Source organism: Lactuca sativa, chromosome 9 (genome assembly GCF_002870075.4).
Source record: "Lactuca sativa cultivar Salinas chromosome 9, Lsat_Salinas_v11, whole genome shotgun sequence".
NCBI classification, from domain to species: Eukaryota; Viridiplantae; Streptophyta; class Magnoliopsida; order Asterales; family Asteraceae; genus Lactuca; species Lactuca sativa.
This window is the reverse complement of record NC_056631.2, coordinates 179,380,456-179,406,273: the sequence shown is the minus strand read 5'-3', so window position 1 is coordinate 179,406,273 and position 25,818 is coordinate 179,380,456. Positions and strand designations below refer to the sequence as shown.

The 25,818-nt window shown below is 36.4% G+C and overlaps 2 protein-coding genes and 2 long non-coding RNA genes across 8 annotated transcripts; 3 read left to right on the top strand and 1 right to left on the bottom strand.

The window, feature by feature from the left end:
* The first annotated feature begins 6,052 nt into the window (after positions 1 to 6,052).
* Positions 6,053 to 8,900, top strand: LOC111916880 (tRNA dimethylallyltransferase 9). The gene is made up of 11 exons (XM_023912536.2): positions 6,053 to 6,390; positions 6,748 to 6,801; positions 6,941 to 6,983; positions 7,056 to 7,164; positions 7,249 to 7,447; positions 7,579 to 7,810; positions 7,890 to 7,984; positions 8,078 to 8,172; positions 8,250 to 8,325; positions 8,404 to 8,543; positions 8,638 to 8,900. Exons 1-11 carry the CDS (start codon positions 6,109 to 6,111, stop codon positions 8,735 to 8,737), a joined length of 1,425 nt encoding a protein of 474 aa, XP_023768304.1. The 5' UTR covers positions 6,053 to 6,108; the 3' UTR covers positions 8,738 to 8,900.
* Positions 8,901 to 14,076: 5,176 nt separating this feature from the next.
* On the top strand, positions 14,077 to 16,822 carry LOC111916881 (uncharacterized). The gene is made up of 4 exons (XR_002858719.3): positions 14,077 to 14,625; positions 14,716 to 14,810; positions 14,898 to 15,009; positions 16,648 to 16,822. It is a non-coding gene; the product is annotated as an uncharacterized LOC111916881 (long non-coding RNA).
* A 138-nt stretch (positions 16,823 to 16,960) lies between these two features.
* LOC111916882 (transcription factor GTE4) lies at positions 16,961 to 20,651 on the bottom strand. 3 transcript variants are annotated; one of them, XM_052767444.1, is made up of 6 exons: positions 20,360 to 20,651; positions 18,304 to 20,078; positions 18,163 to 18,208; positions 17,948 to 18,064; positions 17,790 to 17,856; positions 16,961 to 17,282 (listed from the first exon to the last, which is right to left on the bottom strand). In XM_052767444.1, exons 2-5 carry the CDS (start codon positions 19,762 to 19,764, stop codon positions 17,807 to 17,809), a joined length of 1,674 nt encoding a protein of 557 aa, XP_052623404.1. In that variant the 5' UTR covers positions 19,765 to 20,078; positions 20,360 to 20,651; the 3' UTR covers positions 16,961 to 17,282; positions 17,790 to 17,806. The 3 variants fall into 3 exon arrangements, with proteins under 3 accessions (XP_052623404.1, XP_042754355.1, XP_023768306.1); XM_042898421.2 differs by having other exon boundaries at positions 20,382 to 20,651; XM_023912538.2 differs by having other exon boundaries at positions 18,304 to 20,651.
* Positions 20,603 to 23,135, top strand: LOC128128484 (uncharacterized). Of its 3 annotated transcripts, XR_008226437.1 has the most exons (6): positions 20,603 to 20,726; positions 21,275 to 21,378; positions 21,677 to 21,759; positions 22,536 to 22,602; positions 22,732 to 22,880; positions 22,972 to 23,135. It is a non-coding gene; the product is annotated as an uncharacterized LOC128128484 (long non-coding RNA). The 3 variants fall into 3 exon arrangements; XR_008226438.1 differs by lacking the exon at positions 20,603 to 20,726 and having other exon boundaries at positions 20,750 to 21,378; XR_008226436.1 differs by lacking the exon at positions 20,603 to 20,726 and having other exon boundaries at positions 20,750 to 21,759.
* Positions 23,136 to 25,818: the final 2,683 nt, after the last annotated feature.

The window sequence follows — 25,818 nt, the reverse complement described above, 5'->3', positions numbered from 1 at the left end:
TGCCCCCCAAGAGGCAGGTGGAGTTTCGCATCGATTTGGTTCTGGGGGCGGTGCCTATTGCCAAGGCACCCTATCGCCTTGCGCCACCAGAGATGCAAGAGTTATTCTCACAGCTTCAGGAGCTGTTGGGGAAGGGATTCATCCAACCGAGTAGCTCACCGTGGGGAGCGCCGATCCTTTTTGTCAAGAAAAAGGATGGTTCACACCGGATGTGCATCGATTACAGGGAGTTGAAAAAGTTGATGGTCAAGGACTGTTATCCGCTACCGAGGATCGATGATCTGTTCGATCAGTTTCAGGGAGCTTCTTGGTTCTCCAAGATAGACTTGAGGTCTGGATATCACCAGATGAGAGTGCGGGATGAGGATATCCAGAAGATGGCATTTAGGACTCGTTATGGGCATTACGTGTTCGTGGTGATGCCTTTTGGGCTCACCAATGCACCAGCAGCGTTCATGGATCTCATGAACCGAGTATGCAAGCCGATGTTGGATTGATCGGTGATTGTGTTCATCGATGATATTCTAGTGTATTCGAGATCCAGAGAGCAACATGAGGAGCATATGAAGGAAATTCTTGGAGTATTGAGATCGGAGAGGCTTTATGCCAAATTCTCCAAGTGTGATTTCTGGTTACGGGAGGTCTAGTTCTTGGGACATCTCGTTAATCAGAATGGGATATTGGTCGAGTCGGTCAAGATTGAGGCTGTTATGAGATGGGAGGTGTCGAGATCCCCCACCAAGATCAGGAGTTTTTTGGGGTTGACCGGATACTATCGGAGATTTATCAGGGATTTCTCCAAGATTGTGGTTCCCCTCACCAGATTGACCCGGAAGGGCGTTGCTTTTACTTGGGGTCCCGGGCAGTAGACCTCATTTGAGAATCTTCGCCAAAGATTATGCGAAGCCAAGGTATTAGCCCTTCCGGAGGGAATGGAGGATTTTGTGGTGTACTATGACGCGTCTATATCGAGGTTGGGTGCGGTGCTTTATGCAGAGAGGGCACGTGATAGCATACGCATTAAGGTAGTTGAAGCCCCACGATTTGGAGTTGGGGGCAGTGGTGTTTGCCCTCAAGATATGGTGCCATTATTTGTATGGGGTTCGGTGTACCATATACACGGACCACAAGAGTTTGAAGTATATGATGGATCAGCCTAACCTAAACATGTGCCAGAGGAGATGGTTGGACGTGGTAAAGGATTATGATTGTGAGATCCTGTACCACCCGGGCAAGGCTAACGTGGTAGCCGATGCTCTAATCCGCAGGGCGGAGAGTGTCCTGATACGAGATATATGTATGAGGATGACAGTGATGACTCCGGTATTGGATACCATTCGAGATGCCCAGGCAGAGGCTGTGAGACCGGAGAACCGCAAGTGATAGCGGATGATTGGGCAGGTGTCCGAGTTTGTTACTGATAGCTGAGGGCTTATGACATTTCACGGTCGGATTTGGGTGCCGTTTATGGGCAGGGCATGTAGCATATTGATGGATGAGGCGCACATATCGAGATTCTCGATCCATCCCGGGGCCACTAAGATGTATTTGGACCTGAAGAGAGATTATTGGTGGCCCTGTATGAAGAGGGATGTTGCGTGGGTTGTAGAAAGGTGCTTGACCTGTCGCTGGGTTAAGGCCGAGCACCAGTGTCTGCATGGCAAGTTGCAGCCGCTAGAGGTTCCCCAGTGGAAGTGGGAACAAATTTCTATGGATTTCATCACCAAATTTCCGAGGACCACGAGGGGTGTTGATGAAATTTGGGTGATTGTGGATCGGTTGACGAAGAGCGCTCACTTCCTTGCTATTAGTGAGAGCTCTTCTGCGGAGAGGCTGGCAGAGATATATGTGAGAGATGTGGTGTCGCGGCATGGAGTGCCAATATCGATTGTGTCAAACCGAGGTGTACGTTTCACTTCCAAGTTCTGGAAGAAGTTTCATGAGGACTTAGGTACGAGATTGCATTTCAGTACTGCTTATCATCCACAGACGGACGGGCAGAGTGAGCGGACGATTCAGACGCTTGAGGACATGCTTCGAGCACGTGTCATGGACTTCGGTGGAAGTTGGGATACGTACCTACCCTTGGCTGAGTTTTCTTACAACAACAGCCACCATTCGAGTATTGATATTCCTCCATTTGAGCTTTTATATGGGAGGAGGCGTTGGACCCTCATATGTTGGGGAGAGGTAGGGCAATGAGTGATGGGTAGCACTGAGATAGTGCTTAAGACGACGGAGCAGATTCAACAGGTCAGACGGAGGTTACTGACGACCTAGAGTCGCCAGAAGAGTTATGCGGATAGGCGACGATCCGAGCTCGAGTTCCAGGTTGGAGACTTTGTACTCCTGAAGGTATCTCCTTGGAAAGGAGTGATCCGGTTCAGGAAGAGGGGCAGGTTGGGGCCCCGATACATTGGTCCTTTCAGGGTGATCACTAGAGTGGGCAAGGTAGCATACCGTTTAGAGCTACCCGAGGAGTTGAGTCAAATCCATGATACCTTCCACGTATCCCAGTTGAGGAAGTGTATAGCCGATGAGATTGCAGTAGTGCCTCTAGAGGATATTCAAGTGGATGCGAGCCTGAATTACATTGAGAGGCCGATCGCGATATTGGAACGGAAGATCAAGGTTCTGAGGAACAAGGAGGTGCCTCGGGTTGAGGTCCAGTGGCAGCATCGGAGAGGGTCCGACCTAACTTCGAAGTTGGAGTTGGAGATGTGGGAGCAACATCCAGAGTTATTTGCAGAGTGAGACTTCGAGGGTGAAGTCTGATTCTAGTGGGGGAGAATTATAACATCCAGAAATCAGGTATAACTATTTAATTCCCTCTTCTTTTCCAAGTTGTCAAAACTAGCCCATGGAAGGGATTTTGTAGCAAATAAGTACGTTGGGCGTACTGAAGAGTACGTTGCGCGTACTCATGGGCGTGATCTTAACGCGGATGCTTCCTAGTATGTTGGGCGTACCATAGTGTATGTTGGGCGTACTGGGCTCAGTCATGAAACCCTAAATGAGACTTGTGCACTATAAAAGGAATGATATGGCTTCCATCCGAGCCACCATTCCAGTGAGTGAAACCCTAAAGGAGCTAAACCTTCGTTCTAAACTTGTGTGTGTGTTTTTGGAGCTTGAAAGTGTCTTTGTGTGCTTGTGAAGAAGAAGAGAGGGCCTTGAAGAGGAAGGATTGGAGTCCAATCTTCTAGATCTGAGCTTAACCGAGTGGGGAGCTTCTCACAAAGGTAAAAAGCTTCAAACTTTACCACTCTTTGGTTATGAACTTCATATAGGAGCATTTTTAGGGTTTAAGTCCCAAAGGTGGAGACTTTTTGAGTAAATGGTCTCCATAAGCCTTTATCTACCCTATTTTAGTGTATTTTATATTGTAGATCCATAAAAATCCAATCTTGGACGTTAAGATTAAGTCATGCATGATATTAGGGCTTAATGGGTAAAGAGGATATGTGTTTGAAGTGATTGGTGACCTTTACAGCCATGCAAAGGCTTAAAGGTTTCAACTTTATGGCTTAAGAGAAAGTAGAGTGCCTGGATCTGTGATATGAGCTTATGTCTTAATCTATTCAGACCGAAAATCATGAATGTATGAAACTGGGCATTACGCTGGGCGTAATCCTAGTACGCGCCGCGTAGGGGGTCGAGTACCCCGATTCTGGATGACCACGGAGTACGCCTTGCGTATAGAGCTTGTACGCGCAGCGTAACTCCCTACAGTTGACTTTCGTTGACTTTTAAGGTTTGGTCAACATGTGGACTTTTGGACCATTAGAGGGGTAAAATGGTCTTTTAGCCTTCTGAAAGAACAAAGAAAGGGATTGGTATAGCCTTAAGGGCCGTTATTAATTTGTTATAATTACTTTATGTAATTAAGCGGGGGCTAGGTCATTGTTTCGAGTTCGGGGATATCGAGCATGTGAGTGACTAGACATCATACGAGGTGAGTCTTCTCACTATACCTTACCTTGAATGGTAATCATGTGTGACCGGAAGGTCTTATGTGCTATGACGAGTATGTGATATATGTTTCTATGTGATATGTATATGTTATGTATGTTATGAGTAGTATGGTATGGACCGAAAGGTCAACAGGGTATGGACCGGAAGGTCAGCAGTGGATGGACCGGAAGGTCAATATGGTATGGACCGGAAGGTCTACTTAGATTGTGGGACCGAAAGGCCCCTGAGACACATTGACCGGAAGGTCTCGTAGAGCTATAGCCTCGAGTGACTTATGTGTTGTATGTAGTATTTTGGGGAACTCACTAAGCATTTATGCATACCATGTTATGTGATATGTGTTTCAGGTACTAGCGAGGATCGCGGGAAGGCGCCGACATGATTTGTACACACTGACAGAGGATTTTGTATTTGAGATTCTGGGATATGTTTTACCGTGATAACATTTGATACACTTGTGTTTTGAAATGATTTATATGAGATATGATATGGTTGAAAAATGAAAAATATTTTAAATTTTCACGTCGTTACAAAAATCATAATATATTAATGATTAATGATTCATGATTTATCCGAGCCAATTATAAGGTTTCTAGGATGAGGATCAACATGAAATAAACCGGTTGGTATCTACATATAATAGGAAAAATATATTAAAAATTTAGTAAAAAATAAAAGCATTTTTTTTATTTTTTTTAATGGGCGTGTTCATTTGGGTGTGGGCGTCTTATCTTGTGAGTTTTTCTAAGTTCTATGCCCCAATATATTCTTTTTTAATCCAAAGAAAAAGTTTCATTTTATTTTAGAGGAAAAATTATAAAATTATTTGATCATTTCTATTTTTTATGATCTTACAAATAATTGTTGACCACTTTTTTATATTATTTTACCACCTACTCAATCAATCTGAACTCTAGAACTAATAACTCACCTAATATCTTTTGACGACAACATCTCTGTCTATTTTATCGTTTTCTACAACTAAAAGCAAATAAAAAAAGAGATAAATTTAACTATCATATTACTTATTCTATCACTAACAACAAAAAAATCTAGCAAGAAACATTTGAAGATTGAAATGCTACATGATGCAAATCGACTCATTTTTTTATTCCCTTTTTTGTTTATATTCATCCGGTGATACCTTCAAAAAAGGGTATTGACAAGATGGTGTTAGATGTTCTTGAGGTACTGGGTGAATGTCAGTTTATATCAAGAACACATATCATAATTGTTTTCAACAAAAACCTAAAATCAACATCAAGATAGCCCTGAAGAAAAAAAATAAACACATAAAAGCAATATAAAAAAAACAGAAAATGGTGAAAAAAATTGAGGAAAAGGAATAAAATAGTAACAAAAACCGTATAAAATGCAAAGCAAGAGGTTGGAGTGGTGTAAAAAACAAACCTATGAACAAATCAAAAAGACGAACACATTAATTGTGTGTATGTCGTCTTTCCAATTTCTGCAACAGATAGAAAGATGGAGGCGGAGAAGGAGCGACGATTCCCTTAATTCCTGAAACCAAGTGTAGAAATTAGGCTTTTGTCATCAAAATTGAGAAATAAACACCTGAAATCGAAACATAACAAATCAATTATAAGTCGTTGTATGGAGAAACAAATAATTGATTCGAAGAAAGAGAGGGCTAAGGTGAAATATGAAAGAAGAGAAGGAGATGAAATAGATGAGCGTTTGCGGTTGTGATCATAAGATGAAAGGGATTCGAGGTTACACAATGAGGAATCAAAGAGATAAGATTATGAATTGTTTGCGCATAGAGACATGAGAAGAGAAATTGTATCTGGATTCGAGGTTGTAGAAGGGAGAATCGACTAAATCGTTGTGAAAGAAGACGTTTGCATCATTGAAATTAGTGAGGAAAATTTTCTTATATATCTTCCGGCACCATTAATCTTCATATCTTCTTCCGTGCATTAAATTGAAAAGAAAATAATACATTCTATTTACAAAACAGCAACCAAAGTAAACAAAAAAAAAAGTAAAAAAGTAAAAACTAATATACTGTAAATATGTAAAAGTATATTTTCTAGAATTGAGTATCCTTTATCTAATTCGCGTTTCTTCAAATACACATTGCTAATGTAACGACGGCGGAAGTATCGGCGAATGAATACCGTTATCGGAAGGTTTACCATGAGTTACCTCCGGCTATCGTATGCACCGGCGGAGACATCTCTCTTCTCTCCTTCCGCCCTCTCCTTCCTCGTCCACCGTCGCAAGTGCTGCCGGAGACGACTGTTTAGTACCTTCCAGTGCTCTGCCTCCGCAAAGCCGAAGAAGGAGAAAGTCATTGTTATATCTGGTCCTACCGGCGCCGGAAAAAGCCGGCTCGCACTAGAGCTCGCTAAAAAGCTTAATGGCGAGATAATTAGCGCAGACTCTGTCCAGGTATGTACAGAATTAGCTCTATCTAATTCCGACATTCGAAGTTTATTATTGTATCAATCCTTCTCAATCGTCAATCCTTTCTGTTCACTGGATTTGCTTAAGGAAAATGAGTATTTGATGAGAAAATGGTAGAAAAATCTTAGTTTCAGCTGCGAAGTGATTTCAGAATTACAAATAGGGTTGAACTTATGCTCTCCGAATCAATGATGACATATACGAACTTGATACTGTGTACTGTATAACATGATCCAAACTTAAATCGGTGTTCATTCATCGTCGAATTGAGTATAAGGACGTTGAAATCTACACTCAATTGGTCAATTTTGTAATCACTTGTGATGTTCTTCCTCATGCCAGGTCTATCAAGGTCTTGATGTTGGATCTGCAAAACCTTCTACAAGTGAAAGACAGGTAACTTTGAGTTGAAAAACATTCACAAATCACAATCCTTATCTTCAAACGCATACATCTGGCATCATAGTTTTCCTTTGTAGCTTTGCATCAACACTTTCATAGTTCACAAATATTCAACTGTTATGATTTTTTGCAGGAAGTGCCACATCACTTAATTGACATATTACACCCTGCTGAAGGTATTTATCCCTTAAATGCTGTAAACCATTGTTTCAGTCTACAAACTAACCATCTTTATCTCTTTCAACCAGATTATTCTGCTGGAAACTTCTATGATGATGGAAGACAAGCTACAAAAGATATTCTTAATAGAGGTCATGTCCCAATAGTTACTGGAGGAACTGGATTATACTTAAGATGGTATATTCTAATACATATAAACCTTTTTCATATCTGTTAATACTCTTTTTTTTTTTTCTAAAGACTTGTTTAATCATGTGAAAGGTTTATATATGGGAAACCAGATGTTCCAAAGGCAACTCCAGAGATTACTTTAGAAGTGCAATCTTTGCTTTCTGATTTTGTGAAAAACTATGATTGGGATTCTGCTGTAAAATTTGTTGCTAAATCAGGTGATCCAACTGCTGAATCTTTACCTTCCAATGATTGGTATCGATTACATCGTAAGCTTGAAATCATTAAGGTCAGTTTAACTTTTAATGTTCATCAATGAGCAAATTGCAGATAATGAATCTTATGAGTTACATATTGGTATAAAATATAAATAAGTTGTTATTATGAGTTAAAATTATAGTAAATTGTTTTATATTGTAGTCTACAGGGTTACCTCCATCAGCATTTCCAGTACCTTATGATTCTTTCAAGGGACAAAAGGGGTCAAAGTCAACGAATCTTGACCTTGACCTTGACATTTCTACTAATTTGGATGAAAAAGAAAAGGAAAAGGAAAAGGATTTGGATTATGAGTTCATTTGTTTTTTTCTTTCAACATCAAGAACAGATCTTTATAGGTCAATTGACTTTAGGTGTGAAGATATGATTTCAGGTGAGTTATATTTTTATAGCTTTTGGGTTTGTTAAAGAATAAAGATTTTTTTTTCCTTTTTTTTATGTTATATAATTAGGAGGAAATGGAATTTTATCTGAGGCAAAATGGCTTCTTGATTTGGGTCTTGAACCAAATTCAAATTCAGCTACACGAGCAATAGGTTATAGACAGGTATTTAATTTAATATTATATGTGGTTATTATTTTCTTTTTTTAATTATTTTTGGTTTTTTCCTTTATTTTTTTATTTAATGGGAAATTGTAGGCTATGGAATACCTCTTAAAGTGTGAAGAACAAGGGGGTAGAAGTTCAACACGTGAATTTTATGCGTTTTTATCTGAATTTCAAAAAGCATCAAGGTGATTCCTTCATTTTTTTTTGTTAATATTTTTTAATTAACATTCCTTATTTTTTTATTCCTTTTTATTTTTGTAAGGAATTTTGCAAAACGACAATTAACATGGTTTCGCAATGAGCCGATATATCATTGGATTGATGCATCAAGACCCCTCGTATGACTCATCTTCTAAATTTTTTTTTCTTTATTTTTTTTTCCAATATTTTAATCTCTAAATTCAATTTAATTTCAGGAAGAAGTACTTAATTTTATATATAATTCATACCATGATGAAACCAAGAAATTGATAGTCCCTAAATCACTTGCAATGAAAAAAGACATGTCAGATCGACGAGAAATCTCACAACTAAAAACCTATCGAACTGAAAGAGGGTTTGCATTTTTCTATCTTTTAGTAAAAGAAAAAAAAATCATTTTACTATTTTTTTTTAAAAATAAATAAATTGACATTAAACATATAATACAGGGTTTTCATCAACCAAGAGGATTGTTCAGATGTTTTAAACTGGATAAGTCAAAGTCAAAGTCAAAGTCAAAGTCGAAAGACCGAATTGATTGCTAATTAGCTTGTGAGCGATTATCTTTTTGGAAAATTGTAATATTTGAATGAGTATTATTAAATTATGAATGATTGATATGTTTATTAAGAATTAGAGTAAATTAATAATTTGGTTCTTATGTTTTACTAAAAAACATAAGTTCAATCCAAAATCCTAAGTTTTGAAGTCATTTTATATGGGTCAGGGACCATATGTGCAATGAAATACAAACTTAAGGACTATATTGGGACCATTTCAAAATATTGTGACTTTTTTTTATTTGATTGAATTATCGTATTAATAGTCTGATTTAATATGATAGTTTTAAACCATTTGTAAAATATATTACTTAAAAATCAACAAAAATACAATAATACTTAGCCATTGGCAATGTATATCAGTTAAAATTCAATGAAATACATTCAGAAAAATATGTAACAATGATCATTATCTTTTCTGATTTTAACTAATATGCTTTGTAAATGGTTTTGAATGGTGGTATTAAATCAACACGTTGATGAGATGATTAAAATAATAATAAAAAAAAAAATCAGTAAGTTTGACTTTTTTTGGGTACCAAACTTATCATGTTTCTCAATACCATCATGAACATAAGCTATACATCCAAACACGTGAAAGTCCTCAATCAAGTGATCATAGTGAATGCATGTGTAACAGTCCAAAAAGCTTCACATATTTAGTATTTATATGTTTTTTTTTTCTTAAAGATGGTATAGATGTGCATAACATATTGTCTATGCTCATGGTATGATATTCTTTCCTTATTTGTTTTCCTAAGCATCCAAAATATTTGGTAAATTAAAGCTCTTAGTAAAATATTTGGTAAATAAATATACAAAATGTGTCAACTTGATAAATGTGTGACACTATAGGATCATATATTATTAGCAATATCACTTTATAATGATTCTTAGACATATAGATCCAATAGTGGGGAGGAAGGAAATCCAAGGGTTGACTTATTTTTTATCAACTCTTACAAGGGTGGTGGACCATGGTGATGTCACACTCTCAAAAAGTCCCAAAAACACACCTAGGTTTGTGTGCAGGACGGGCCCATGGGCTTGGGCAAACTGGGTAACCGCCCCGGACCCCCAAATGCCAAAGGGCCCCGATTTTTAACTTGTTATTTTGGATATATATATTAACAGCCCATTACTTTTTAGCTTGTTGGACTACTTCAACTCCCAATACTCTGATCATGAACTAATCCAAAATATGGAGCGTGGGAGAGAACGAGACTTACTCGGCATGCATCCGAATTCCACGGCGTTGTAACTCTTCAACAGTTAGATTTCTGTGGAAAATCCAAACATTGTCATGGAAAATCCAAATGACATCTTCTCCAAAAGCAAGAGTTAACGATCATTCTTCTATTTCTTATTCAAAATTTCAAATTAATCGATTTCTTTCATTCTTTTCTGATTTTCTGAATTCGTCCACAGCAACCATTAGTGAATCGAATGTTATTTTAGAATTGAGAGACTGATTATGTCTAGTTCTTTTCACGATTTCAAAAAACGGGAAACTCTATTGTTTCCCTTCTTTTTGTCGATTTCCTTTTTTTGATATAGCACCAATGGGAAGTTAATCAAGTTATTTGATTTATTTTAGGAATTTGGCCTAGAGACTTGAATCGAGAGTTCCAGTCACTGCCTTAATTGAATTTCTTTCTTAATTGCTAGAAATTTAAAGGTTCAATCTTTCAGAATTGACTGTTAGAGGTAAAATTGATTTATGATAATCTGACTATGAATCTCTGCATGTTCTATTGTTCTTGAAATTTCTTAATTTTTTTGAAATTCGATTTTTATGAGCTTGTTCAAGTTAGAGACATAATCGAATGTTAATATTTTTGAGTTAGAGACAGTTCTTGAACTCCATTGCTTAATTTCGATTTGTAACGTTAATATTCTTAATTTTGATTTATGAAATGTTACTCTTTTTATTTCTATTTCGATTTCTATGTCTTTGATGTGTATAGAATTTTCTATTGCTGTATAGTTTTTTCAACTACTTCTAGGTTATTAACAACAATAGGTACTCTCGATTTAAGCAATTCACCTAACAACTTTTTGTCGATGATAAATCTACTTCAGTTGGAGGGCAACAACTTGTGTACAGAGACTTTAATATTTTTGTACTTCTAATAGCATTGTACTTTTAGTTTTTCCCATCCTATGGTGTACGAATTTAAATGTATTGTTATTATATGTATAAAACAGTGTAATATACGAATACATAAAATTTTCGAAGGGCCCCATTTTTTATTTTGCCCCGGGCCTCCAATCGTCTTGGCCCGAACCTGTTTGTGTGCCAAGTTCCCAAAGTGTAATATTTTTTTTTTCGAAAGTGTCGTATGATAGAGTAGAGTTCAAGTATTCCAAAAATTCGAAAGGATTAATTTTTCGAGTTGTAGAATTCTAGGAAATCGCGTTTAAAGTTCTGCGTCTAATTGACCTGAAACATCCGATTTTTCGACTTGCAAATACTTTTGCTAAAAATATTTCGAGTATGGAATTAAATATTAGACCATAGTTTGAGTCCAAAAAACGCTCTTAGAATTTCTATCTGAGGTGTGCAACTACCTCAACGGATCGATTTAGTTTTAGCAGTTTAAAGAAAATTAGTATTTACTGGTGTATTCTTATAATTGTCGTATCTTTTGCATACGAACTCCGTCTTGGACGTATTGTTTTTATATTTTTGAAAACAGGGGAACATGTGCTATGAGATTAAAATGTGTGTTTTTGCTCATAACTGCTTAATACGAATTTTTAGTTTTTCAGACGTATTAACTAGGGTTGCAGTTTGTGCTTTATGATTCGTTTGAGATTTTCCACAAATGGAAGTAAGATACCATTTGGTATCTTATAATAGTTGTAATGAGACTATATATTTTTCAAAATATGCATTTAAGCTCAATAGGTCAAATTACAAAGAGTTTTGCAGTGAACTGACTGTCTACAGTTTTAGACCTAAATTTTAGGATGTCACACCGACTGTGTAGGAAACCATGATGTTTGATTATACATCTGACTGAATGTGCTGACCGATGAAAAATGACCATTTTACCTTGCTGAATAAACACAATTGTGTAAAAAGATAATCAAACAACCTAAATTCAACGTATAGAATAAACATGATTGTGTAAAAAAAATCACAAAACAAATGCAACTCTTATGAATCTTGATCTAATCATTGGCGAGTTTCAACAATCTATTCAAAAATCACATATTTTAACCTACCAAGTACCAACTGTTTTGGCATTCAAAATTGCAAGAACTTTAATGAAAACTAACAAATATTTGAGCATGAACTACCAAACTGATCAACATCAACTGTTTTGGCGTCCAAAATCGCAAGAACCTGATTATGGATTCTTTTGGACATAATCAGAAAGCATGTTTGTATCTATAAAACGCATAACATCTGAAAACATGCCAAATGACTACTAGATAGTCCCAAAGATAACAGATAACAGAAAACAAAAACAAGATGCCAAACATCCTCAATTCAGACCTACAAAAGTGTAATATAGCTTAATTTTAACCATTATAATCAACTAAAAGTGTCAAAAGAAGGTATATATACAATTGATTCAACCCTAATTTATATAGCAAAACGATTTGGAGATAATTTGATTACTAATTCTTTTTCCGATTTGGAGAAAATATTTGGAGAAATCGATTTGATTACCAACAATTTTGAGGATGTCAATGGAAGAAGGAAGCGATGGCAATGACGATGATGGAGCATTGTTGATGGCACTGGCAACAATGGCTGATGGGAGACGGAAGCAATGACGATGGCGATGGCGACAAGGATGAGGATTTTCGTCACTAATAAGAGGAGCGATTTGGCTCACCATAACTCCACAACTTTTCATAATATGCCATCAAATTGCCCCCTATCTCATTCAATTCATACTTTAATTCTATACCGGTCAATACCACCATTGAAGATGATTTTTTTTGGTAACTTCAGCCCTTATTTTTCTGTAGCTTATCTTGGGATTTTCGATTATTTCATTTATAAAGTGTTTTTTTATCCAAGAATAAGTTACAATTGAACCAATTATGAATGTCCTAGCACAATCATGCTCATTAATTAAGAACTTGATATGGAAAGATATTTCCTTACTCATTTGAGTAGCCCGTAAGGTCGTAATCTAAAAGGACATGTTGAGTTATTGTCATTTTTATAACATTGGGTGAATATCCTAATTGAATCATTTTTTTCGTACCATAAGTTAAACCCATTATAAACAACAAAAATGCTAAACAATTACTTAAGTTCTTTAAAGTTACATAATCTCATGCCAATGATGGGTACCATTGTATCCCCATTGTATCCCATTTATCATTTTGGATCATGAATGGGGAACACATAGACTTATGTACCCTCATTTACTTCATCACCGATATCATATACATCATATCTAAGAATAACAATTATGTGGCTCAAAACGGATCAAGAGACTTCTTCAAATGGTATACTCATCATATGTTTCGTGATCAACATATAAGTAATTAGGCATAAATGAATACATATCATTATCAAAGTTATCACTTTTTGCATGTCTTTTGCTTTATCTTCCTAGTCCACTCAAGTATGGGTTCATTGTGGTGATTAATGTGTATACACTTACCCTTCCTTCATTATCATGCCCAACATTAAGAAACCTAACATATCATCATTATCTCTCAGTCCTCTCGACCCATCTTTCAATGACCTTTGTCCAAGACAATAGTAAGTGTCATCATGATTCTCGTTAGTCAAATTTTCAAGTAAATATATGAACTTCTTCAAAAATGTGGTGCTAAAATCAACATCCCTAACAAAAGCTTTAAGAAGGTCGAAGTATACTATTGGTTTCGGAACAAAGAGTCCTTTGTAGTGAATGTTTGGAACCTACCGTTGTCGATTTCTTCCACACTAGACGAACATGTCATAAACAATTTCTTTGTAAGAAGCTTTGATTGTTGTGTGATTGTTTGTGTTTGAGAAAAACTACTCGAACTCTGATTTGTAATGGTGTGTAATCTCATTCAATGGAGGGATAATCTTTATAATAACCATGTAATATCCACATAAGCATTTATTTTTTTCTAATTTGTAAAATTATCGGATAAATTTATTATTGTGGGTGACCAAAGATTATTACGTGGACACCAATCTAAGATTAATGGTAATACATAGACAAAATAACCTAAATGTGTTGGTAATACTTGAACATTGACCTAAGTTTATTTATAATACATACACAACAAGAAAGATTAATACTATTTTTTTACTAAGTCAAAAAAGTTGATTATCCTCCGAATCATCATCCCTTTTCAAATTTTCAATTACAAATTACAATCGTTGAAGTAATTAGTCACTTTTAGCTTTTGCCTGTTAACCATTAACTTCTCTGTCGCTTGATCACTCTAGAAACAGCAGGTAGGAGAAAACAATGAAGTCTGCAATGTCCAGATCCATCCTCAAGAATTCTGCCTCTTCTTCTTTACTCCGCCGGGGTTACACCTCGGAGTGTGCTCCGGAGCGTAAAGTCGCCGTCTTGGGAGCAGCCGGCGGTATTGGACAGCCGCTTGCAGTTAAACCCTCTCGTATCTACCCTTTCTCTATACGACATAGCTGGCACTCCGTCGTAGATGTCAGATTGTCAGCCATGTCAACACCAGATCTGAGGTTCATCACAACTTAATCATTCCTTTCAATCTTACCGGTGTTCATTTCTTCGGATGATCACTTCTAGGGTTCCGATCTGTCGTATAGTGATTCTTCTCTTCGTCGTTGTAGTTTAATTAATTAAGCTTGATCTGTTCGTGTGATGTTTTTGTTATATAGAGGTGGTTGGTTACACTGCAATTGCCAAATACTGCTCTCATGTGAGTATCCATCACCATTTTCAAACATATGTTTACACATTCAACTTTTCATGATTCTGTTTCTGGTTATCTGAATGTTCTTTTCTTCAGGCATTTGTGCATTAGATCAGCAACCCTGTGAACTCCACTGTGCCAATTGCTTATGAGCTCATGCTGTTGTTACAATTCTGCCATTGTTTTCTCAGGTATTAGTATTACCTGCTTTCTATTCTATGTTACTTATTTGCGTACTTTGCACAATTAATTTATCTGATTGGTGTTTTTGAATGAAGGCTACACTTCAAGCAAATAGTTTATCACATGAAGAGATAACTGCTCTTACAAAACGAAACACAAGATGGTGGAACAGAAGCTGTGAAAGGGTTCTGCTACATTGTCAATGGCGTAAGTTTTTACTCATATTTCCACTTGCTTTTGTTTAGTTAATCCCCAACCCTAATGATCTATATATACTCTGAGGTTTCCTAAACTAACCCTAATCCGTAATCCTTATCGATAAACTAAGTAATAAATAACAAGTGATATGAATAAAAAATGACTATCAACTAGTAATAAAGTATAAAACTAAGCCTCCAACATTAATCCATAGATACAAAAATATATCCTTAATGACATGCTATATTATGTGTCTTCATTACTATCGATTCTCTAGTTATATTGAATACAAATTCATTAAGAAAAAGTGTTAGCCCTTTAGTTGATTGAGAATAAAGTGTAACATATAGTATATAATGCAAATAGTTCATTGTATTACTATTAATTAGTTTCCTAAAATTGTAGTGGCTTGGTATTTGGTAACCAAACTATTGAATTAGGGTTAATTTAGGAAACATCGAGTATATATAAGATCATTAGGGTTAAGGATTAGGGATTTTTCGGGATCTTGTGTAACACTTTAACAAAAAAATTCCATACAACCATAACCATAAGAGTAATTGCACAAGTCATAACATCGGATGGTGTTACTAAATTCATCAAAACGTGAAAATAGATATATCGCGCTATATCTATGATCTATCTTAACTTCATCCATAGATACAACTATCTTTCGACTCTTCATTTGTATCTCTAAATTGGATACTCCAAAATGTCTTTCTCACTTGAGCCTATCCTCTAGTTATCTGAAATACATATTCATTTAGAAAAAGTGTTAGGCCTTTAGCCTATTGGGAATAAAGTGTAACATATAACAATATACTGCAAATAAACACATTGCTTCATGAATTAACCGTTGTTATTTTTTTTTATTATTAATTAGTTTCCTAAAACTCTAGTGACTTGGTAATCAAGATATTGAATTAGGGTTAGTTTCCGAAATCTCAATCTCGAGTATATATAGAGAATTAGGGTTTTAAGAATTTGGTATGCAAAATCGAGTTAAGAAACCCTAGAGACCACCTACTTTATATTAAGTAAATGGTGCTATCATAATTCATATACTTGAATTCTTATAAGAAATTTACTTGTGATCCCTTTATCACTTAAAGATCTATACGTACATCATAAGTAGATGCATACCTTTATATGATATTCTTTCTCACTTAGATGCATACCTTTATATGATATTCTTTCTCACTTTGGGTTTTTAACGACAATCTAAACCTAGATCTTTATTCATGTATCATTACCTTAAAACGTTCCTAGACATACATAAAACACTATTTCATTCTTAAAACCCCACAAACATGTTACCTAAAATGGTATCCTAGGAGAAATACATGGTAATTCGTACTTTTTGTAGCTAGAATACCACCAATCTAGCATATCATTATGCCAATAAATTTATTATTTAACAAAATACTAAACACACCATACCGATTTTTATAATTGCTCGAGCCAAGTAATTTAATATGGATACGATTTTGATCATTCTTACTTGTTTTAAAAGTTTTTCAATTATGGTGATACAATACAATAGTTTAATGCACAAATTGTTATGTACGAATCAACTATCATAAATAGGTTGTAGGTTAGTTTTATGTAAAAATTAATTAATAATCAATAAATAATGTTTGCATGCAGGTGAGACCAGGGAAAAATGGTGTGGAGAAGTGCTAGTTGGCTCACTTTCAAACTATGACAAACAAAGAAAAGCACTTCTTCCAATAATCACATTTCAATAGAAATAGAATCCTTTCTTTCAAAACCAAGATTGACATGAAGATAAAGCAAACAGGTTGTACAACATTTGACAGCATTTGACGTGCGTGTGCTTGTGCGTGTGTATGTGTGTGTGTGTATATATATATATATATATATATATATATATATATATATATATATATATATATATATATATATGGTTAAAGGGTAAAGTTGAAAAATACAACAAACAAAACAAACAAGTGTATGTACATACATGCCTACTACACCTATGTTTTTAATTTGGCAGATGTCACATAACTATTATTATTACAAAGAATCAAACACCACTCACCCACAACTTATGATGAAAACAATCCAGCGGATTTGGATTTGGATTTGGATTTGGTCAATAATATCAAAAACCTAAACTAACACTGGTAGCAATTTTTAGCAACCTACTTTTGCTACACCATATTCTAACAAAAATCTAATTCATACAAATCCTAATTTTTTCTTTTCATATCACGCATATGAAAAGCATTTTTCCAAATTTCACAAAGTTGAAGGATAATCTGCAAAATAAGGAAAGAGAGAAATTAGGGCATTTTACTTTCAAAAGTGTACCTTAACCAATCTGTGTAGTTGAATGACATTACTATTTTATTTATTCGAAGAAAAACAACTCAAAAGGGCTAAAAAATGATGACATTTCTAAAATGCAACATCCTCATTAGTCATTAGATTTATTCACCACGTACATCCAATAAAAGATAAGAATATATAATACTCTTTTAAGAGTAAACAAGAGAATGAGCAGCAATCTTAGTTTATCTTCAGATCCTTTATTTTAGATGCTGCAATTCACAATCTACTTTCAACACAAGTTAAAACATTTTAACAAGGTTGATCAAATTTCAAACTGGTAAACAGTTGTTTTATAAAACCTTACATGTTTACCATTTTAGCTTTTTAAAAACAAATAATAGCATGCAAATTTTGTATTGATTTCAATTAATGAGCTAGTAAAAAATTAGCATATATGTTAATTAAAAAGCACGGAATTTATAAGCTTAGGCTACCTTAATCTGCTCCTAGGTCAACGCCCCGCATCCGATCCATCTGCAGATGAGCTGTCACTGTCTGAATCTACATCAAAAAGAAAAAATTAAAACATTTCAATTCAACACAAGTCTATAATATAAAGAGCATCCCAACAAAGGGTAAAATAGTAAATTACCACTTGAAGATGATCCAGAATCACTGCTTGAACTGCTTGAACTACTAGACCTACTCACATTATCCCCATTAACATCTCCTTGATTTGTAGGAGGACTATTACCAACATTTTTCTCATCTGCTTATTAAACCAAATTATATTCCATTAGCACATGGATATCAATAATTAAAAATCAAAAAAAAAAAAAAAAAAAAAAAAAAAATCTTTAAAGTTACCTGCTTTCTTATCCTTTAGTCCTTCCGGGATAGATTTTGTTGGATTCTGCAATAACATAATAAAATCATAAACATGAATCTTTTTTCAAAAAAAAAAAAAAAAAAAAGTTTAAAGAAAAAAAAAGGGGGAATGATTCATACTTGTACAATGGTCCGATTAACATTTCCACCTAAAGATCTTGCCTGTTGAGCAAGTTCAGCTTTCCTTCTGTGTTTACTCAAACTCTTCTTATAATTTGTAACAAATCTATCAAGCTCCCATAAAGTTTCAATATCAACACTATCGATATCAACTTCAATCTCATCATCATGTTGTGAAAGTGACGTATTACTCTTCTTGATAATCTGAACAATATTGTCAAGCTTTTCAGAAGGTAAACTCTGAAGATTTGCACTCAGCTTTTGCTTCTCTTCATATGTCATGTTCCTCTTGTTTAAATCCTTGGCTTTAGGTTTCTTGGGTACTGGTGTCCTACTCACAGGGGCAAGATTGGAAGGTTTTTGTCTATTCAAGAAAGGTAGACTCATAGGGGCATGTGGAAAATTATTAACCTGAGTTTGAACCTTTCTTGAATTTGTATCATAACTTGTTCCATTTCTCCAATCTGATTCAATCACTTCCCATCTTTCTTCAAAGATATTTGATAACTGTTCAGCCATAACATGGACATCTTGCCCTTGAGGATTATAAGTCATGGCATTATGAAATGTGAGTCTGACATCTTCTGCAAATTCACCGGGTGTTTTGTAGAAGTTTTGAGCTAATCGGCTCTTAATTGTGCCAAAATCCATGGGGTGTTTGATGATGTCATGGTAATCATGGAGTCCTAGAAGCTTCGCGTTAACAGGCTCATTAAACACCCAACCATGTTTATGCTTCATTAACCTCTGAAGCAAATTGCTACAATTTCTAAACACTTGATTCTTGTGTCTTTCTAAACCAATGGTGTAATCCGATTCCCTGTTGTATTTTCTTCCATTGTTTGATTTTGATCTCTTGTTAGTTTCAGGAGGTAATCTATCTTTTCCAAGAAGGAATTCTGAATTCCTGTAATATTGATTAGCCTTTGGTGTTCTTTTCTCTTTTTCAACAAATTCACCAGTTCCAAGGCTATTATCAAGAATTGATATGTTTAGAGGTGGTCTGAATCGTGTTGTTTGTGTTGTTTCTTGATTTGATAAAGGACCAATTTCAGAGTTGACTCTCATTAAGGCTCTTCTGTCTATAACATCAGGACCTATTTCAGAATGAACCCTTGATAAAGCTCTTCTGTCCATGTAATCTGTACCCATTTCTGAATTGACTCTAAGAAGTGTTCTTCTATCTATTGGGACATTACCTGGATACTGTGAATGAGTGTAGGTTTCATCATTGCCGGAAGTAGCAAGATTGGTTGAATAATCGGTGATTTCAGCTTCTTTATCTTCAAGCTTTTGAAATAAACTTCTAACTCGATCCAATTCTGCTTTGAACTTCGCCCTAACCTCCTTAATTTCATTTTTGGGCGTTGATGCTTCCAGATAAATCTTCACACGATCATCCACCAATGTGACAATAGGTCTTCTTGCAATTCCATTTCCGTTAGGAACAACGGTTTCCATAGCAACATCTTCAGGCCGTGGATTTTGACTGGAAGAATCATTTGAGGTTTCCGATATCCGTCTCAACGTTTGCTCCCTTTGAAAATTCGCGTCTTCGGTTGCTAGGGTTTGGTCGTTGTTTGCGTTGGTGATTGGAGAAGCGGGGGTCGCGGTGGTAACCGGAGAACTTGGGGTGGCGGTGGTAGATGTAACGGCGGAGACGGCGACGGTGGTGGCGGCGTTTTTATTACCCTTTTTAGGTCTTCTGGTATAGACTTTATTGCCCTCGACCCACTTACTCTTCTCTTTGTTTATCTTATCCGCATCTAATGTCCCTGAAGCCATACATATACGAACACTCACTCTCTGAGAAAACTAATTAACAAAATCGAAAATTTATAAACCCTAGCTTTTATTCTTTCAAAAAAAATAATAAGGAAAAAGGTAAAAGAAAACCCTAACTTTATCAGAACAACCAGAAGAACTCCGATTTCTTCGAAGGAAAACGAAGAAATCGAATTGGTTCGATGAAGCTAGGGTTTGGAACAACCTAAAAGATTCAACAAATCAAACCCCAGAACGAAAACATAATCGAACCCTACGAACAAAATCGAACCGTAAAATCACAGATATCGAACCCTAAAACCAGATCTGATGGTAAGAACGCTTCGAATCGGAGAAAAACGGAGATCAAAATTCACACGGAATCAGGGTTTTTCGGTGGTATGACGATGCTGATCCGTGACGAAAGAGGGGAAAAAATAAAATTAAAAATTAAAAAATAATAATAAAATCAAGAAAATTTCAAAAAAGATAAAATTAAAAATTGAAAAAGATAAAAATTAGGGTTTGCAAATTGGGGGCGATTCAGAAGTGTTGTAGATCGGAGCTCTCTCTCTCTCTCTCTCTGACTGATGAAGCGCGAGTAGTGGTGGCTGCTTATTTTATATCACACGCGCTTCGATTCCTATTTGACTATGTCGGTTAGTTGCCGCTTTTTATATAAAAATTGATTACTTTCTATTATATTTTAGACAAAATAGCAAAAATGTTCCATATGGTTTGTTATATTTTTAAATACGGCCTAAATCTGTTTAAAAATGTAGATGTGGCCCTTTATGTTGTGAATATGGTTAACGTTACTTAAAATTGAAATGTTTACAAATGTAGATGTGGCCCTTTATGTTGTGAATATGGTTAACGTTGCTTAAAATTGAAATGAGTGTTGTACATTTAATACGGTTATTTTCTATTTTTTTAGAGCAATTTGTAAAAAAGTCAGTATATTATTATAAAATTTTGAATTTGACATTGAGTTTTTTCTTTTGTAATTATGTCATTGTATGTATAATTTTGTTGCAATATCGACCATCGATTATGTTTGTTCTTATGGTAACAACTTTTCCCGAATTGCAATAAAATCATTATGTTTATCAAAATTGCGATTTTAATATTGTGTTTTTTCTTATTTATGTCACTATATTTATAATTTTGTTGCAATAAGATTTATCAACAATTTTATTTATAATAGTGATTGATCCACTTACGGGAGAGGTGTCTAAAAGGTTTACATTGACTTGGTTGTTAGATTTTAGAAAGGCTATATGCCGAAATTGTAACAGCCCGGATTTTCAGGTATCTTTATTGTTTATGATTTTGGTGTTTTGAGAGGGGACTCGGCGAGTCGGAGCTCAGACTCGCCGAGTAGGGACGCGATTCTGGACGCGGGATTCGCCTGGACTCGGCGAGTCCAGGATATGGACTCGGCGAGTCCGCACTGTTTAATGAAACCCTAATTTCTCGGGTTTGGGACCTATTTAAAGGGGCCTTATGGCCGTCAATTGTACCCAGCAGTCCATAGAGAGAAACCCTAGAGTGCTTTAGCGATTTGAGAGAGAAAGGAAGCATTTCTTGACCTTTGTGTGTTGTTTAGCAAAGAAGAGGGAAGTCCTAGCCAAGAGGAAGCAAAGGAGGTTGCTATTCTGTGGATTTGAAGCTTAGATCATCGATCTAAAGGTATGATTTCGGCTCATCTTCTGTTTTGTGGAGTATATTTGGATTTAGGGTTTCTTGTGGCCTTTGTTGGGTTGATTTGATGGCCAAATAGTCCCTTGCTAGTGATGAGGCTTTGGATCTGGATCCATAGAGGTCCAAAGAGCCTCATTCATCAAGCTTTATGAAGATCAATGGAGGTTATGACCTTGAGTTGTGATATTTGTTGATAAGTCTTCATATATGGACATATAGAGGTTGTATGTATACCAAGTCTGGGGCTTTACGTGGTGAATCAGTCTAGGAAGGCCAGATCTATGAATTGATGGAACAGATCTGACCTTAAAAGTGAGTTTGAGTGATTGCATGGCATGTACTTGCCGAGTCCGATGAGCAGACTCAGCGAGTAGCTTGAAGATTTCCTTGGATCGGCCAGTGAGTGGTCCAGTCGAGTCATGGGTTGACTCAGTGAGTCAGGGCGAGTTAGGGAAGGGTGGTCAAGTGGTCTGAGTCGAGCTGGGACTCGCAGAGTTGTTCTTGAGACTCGGCGAGTTGAGTCGGGGTGGCCCCGCGATTCTTCCAGGTGGAACTCGTCGAGTCAGGGGGAGTACTCGACGTGTAAGAAGGGAATCCTAGAGAGTTGGTGAAAACGTCTAGACTCGCCGAGTTGCCCTTGTGCACTCGCCGAGTCCGGTCAAAGTTGACCGTTGACCGTTGACCAGAGTTGACATGTGTTGACTTCTTAGGGATAGTCAACCTTAGAGATGAAAAGTGTTAATAAGAGATGTATGATGTTATAGGGAGATTGTAGCTTGGAGGATCGAGCTCGAGTGATTTCGGGATTTGCTAGCTATCGATATTCACGAGGTGAGTCTTCTCACTATACTGTACCCGAAAGGGTTTGATTGTGTGACCGGAAGGTCGGATATGATATGAGACATATGTGTTATATGTGATAAGTTAATTGTTATATGTGCTATGTATGATATGTTTAAGGTGGGCCGGAAGGCATTATGTTATGGGCGGGAAGGCGAATATGTTATGGGCCGGAAGGCATCGTAATGTGGACCGAAGGGTTGGCGTGGGTAGGACCGGAAGGTTTACCCAGCAGGGACGAAAGTCCCCTGAGACACATGGACCGGAAGGTCAGGGCTTGGAAAGGCGTATGTGCGTAAGTTGTATTTTGGGGGAACTCACTAAGCATTTATGCTTATAGTTGTCGTGTATGTGTTTCAGGTACTAGTGAGGACCGTGGGAAGGCGTCGGCGTGATCTGTACACACTGATAGATGATTTATGATCTTGGGATTCATATGATTTGTATTATGACATGATACGTTGGATATTTATGCCTTGTTTTGGATGAAAATACATTTTTAGAAATTAAAAACTTGTTTTAAAATTTCCGTCGTTACAGAAATGGTCCTGCCTCCCAACTATTATGTGATAGAATTCTCGGTATTTATTGGGATTAGTGAAATATCTAGCTTTCAATACCAGATTGTCATAGGGATTATTAAGTTATAGTATTATAGGTTAATACTTATTAGGCGCGTTATCCAGATAGCTGTCAATCATCTGAATAATTGTCAATGTGAGTTGTCTCATTATACTTTATGTTATAATATATGCTCATGTATGTTAGGATAGATTACTGGTAGAGTGAAGTTGATAGTATAATCTCTATGCGCTTAAGTGTAAATGTACTTGAAACTAATATAGTAGGAAGTATAAATGTGTTTGTTCTAGTAGAGTCTACAGTGCAGTCTTTATGTGCGTAATTGTTGTGATATTAGATTTAGTTAGAGGATGATGACGGAACGACAAAGACGAAATGGTTGGGTCGTAAGTCTAAGATACACATATTATTGGCAGATCGTGAGTCATTGTTTGTATACATGTATATGTATTATGGTACATGGTATTTTAGGGAACTCACTAAGCCTCATACTTATCCAAATGATTATAAATGTTTTTCAGGGTAACAATCGTGGCAGCCAAGTACCACGCCGATAGACATGAGGGGTCGGGACACGTAAATAACAGTTCCCATAACGACAGCAAGGGAAATCCCCGAATTGGCTCCTATAACAACTTTTCTAATTGCAAACCCAAAAGTTTCTATTGAGATGGAGGGGTAATCGAGGTAACGCGCTGGATTGAAAAGATTGTATCCGTATTTGAGATAAGCTCATGCGCAAACGACTGCAAGGTGAAATTTGTTGTAAGCACCTTCATGGATCCCACCTTGTTATGGTGGAAGTGATGGGTTTTGAGCACTATAACACTCTTATGGTGTACATACAACCCTAATGCTTTGGATCTAAGTTTTCTCTAGTTATACATGCAATAAAATTATCCAAAGCATAAAGCCTACAACTAGCATACAATATGATATTTGAATCATAAAACTAGTAAGAAGATTACCTATTTGTTGTAGCTTGTTGTATTTGGCCTTTAAGAAATTATCACCTCAAGTGTGATGCCTTAAATGGTCCACAAAACACCACCAACAATTGGAGAACTTGAGAAAGAGGTAATGAGGCACTCAAAATCGGCTATAGTATCTTTAAGATCACTAGTGTCACCAATTTTAGGCCAAGGGGTTACATATATATAGTGTAGAATCCAAGAGTCATATGTAACCCTAATTCTTACACTTAGGCTTATGATCCATAATCCATATAGACTACCTCTTCATGGACTCTTACATAAACTTAGCCCATCATGGATCAATAGCCCAAACCATATGTATCATTGATTTACATAATCAGTCCCCGTTAATTTAATCAGTCTCTTTTGATCACTAAATTAATTCCAAATTAATTATTGATCAATACTAATTAAATAATATGATTTCACAATTAATATATTATACTTATAATATATTAATAAATCACAAATAACCTCTTTCTCAAATATCCATCCTATCATATTGTTCTGGTGAATGCAACCTAAAATGGATCATGCTACTCTCGGGTCAAGTACATACCAATTATAAGTCTAATAACTATCATTGGAAGTACCACTCCAAAACCTGACTAGCAATCGTAGCTCTTAAAAGCCGTTGTCGAACTCTGACGCATCCTTTAGATAAGGGATCATATATTCCTCCATTCTAGATATCGTATGGACATGAGACATGGATTATAATCATTCTCTATGTCCATGTGTTGTTTCCCGATTTCCGATTTATGAAGACCGACTAACTGAACAAATCAAATCAGTCCAGGCTTGGCCAAGTGCTTAGGGTTGTCATCACTAAATCATCTAGTGGACTACAGATATCGCTTTTATCCCTCTTAGGGTAAAAGGAATGGATAAATTTCGACTCATATGCTTGCTCTATTTACTCATCAAATCACACACAATAATATGCTTTATAACACCAAGTTACCGGTGAGTTTACATATTATCAATGTGCAACCGATTTGTAAACTGCAACTATATGTCTCCGTTTCGAGAATATAAGATATTATCATCTCACCAATCACTCGTGATGAAATCCATGAAGTGATTCAGATGAGCGTGGGTGTAACGACCCAAAATTCACGACTAAAAATTTCTTTTAAAACATTACTAAAACTAGATTTATAAGAACGTATCATAAGTTAAACATAACTTTCGAGTATTAAATTCAACACATAATAACATTATCAGAGTCAAACATTCCCAGGCTAACTGACTATGGTGTGTGCTCTGCAATCTTCCCGAGCTCCTCTTTTGAAAACCGAGTACCTGAAACCAAAACTAAAAACCGTAAGCACGAAGCTTAGTGAGCTCCTCCCAATCTACCACATACCACACAATAGTATATAAAGCACATACTGAGCCTTGCCCACTGCATCGGACCGAAGTCCGGACTAACTGGGGCCTTGCCCCCTACATCGGACCGAAGTCCGAAGCTGACTGGGACATTCGTCCCCTACATCGGACCGAAGTCCGAAAACTACCGTTAGCTACACGGGCCGGCATTGTGGCCTTAGACCCGTTCCTACTGAAGGGAAACTCACCTGAACTGCTGAGCTCTGCTGATAAACCTCTGGCTGCTACTCGACAATCCCCTGAACCGCTGCTCCTCTAG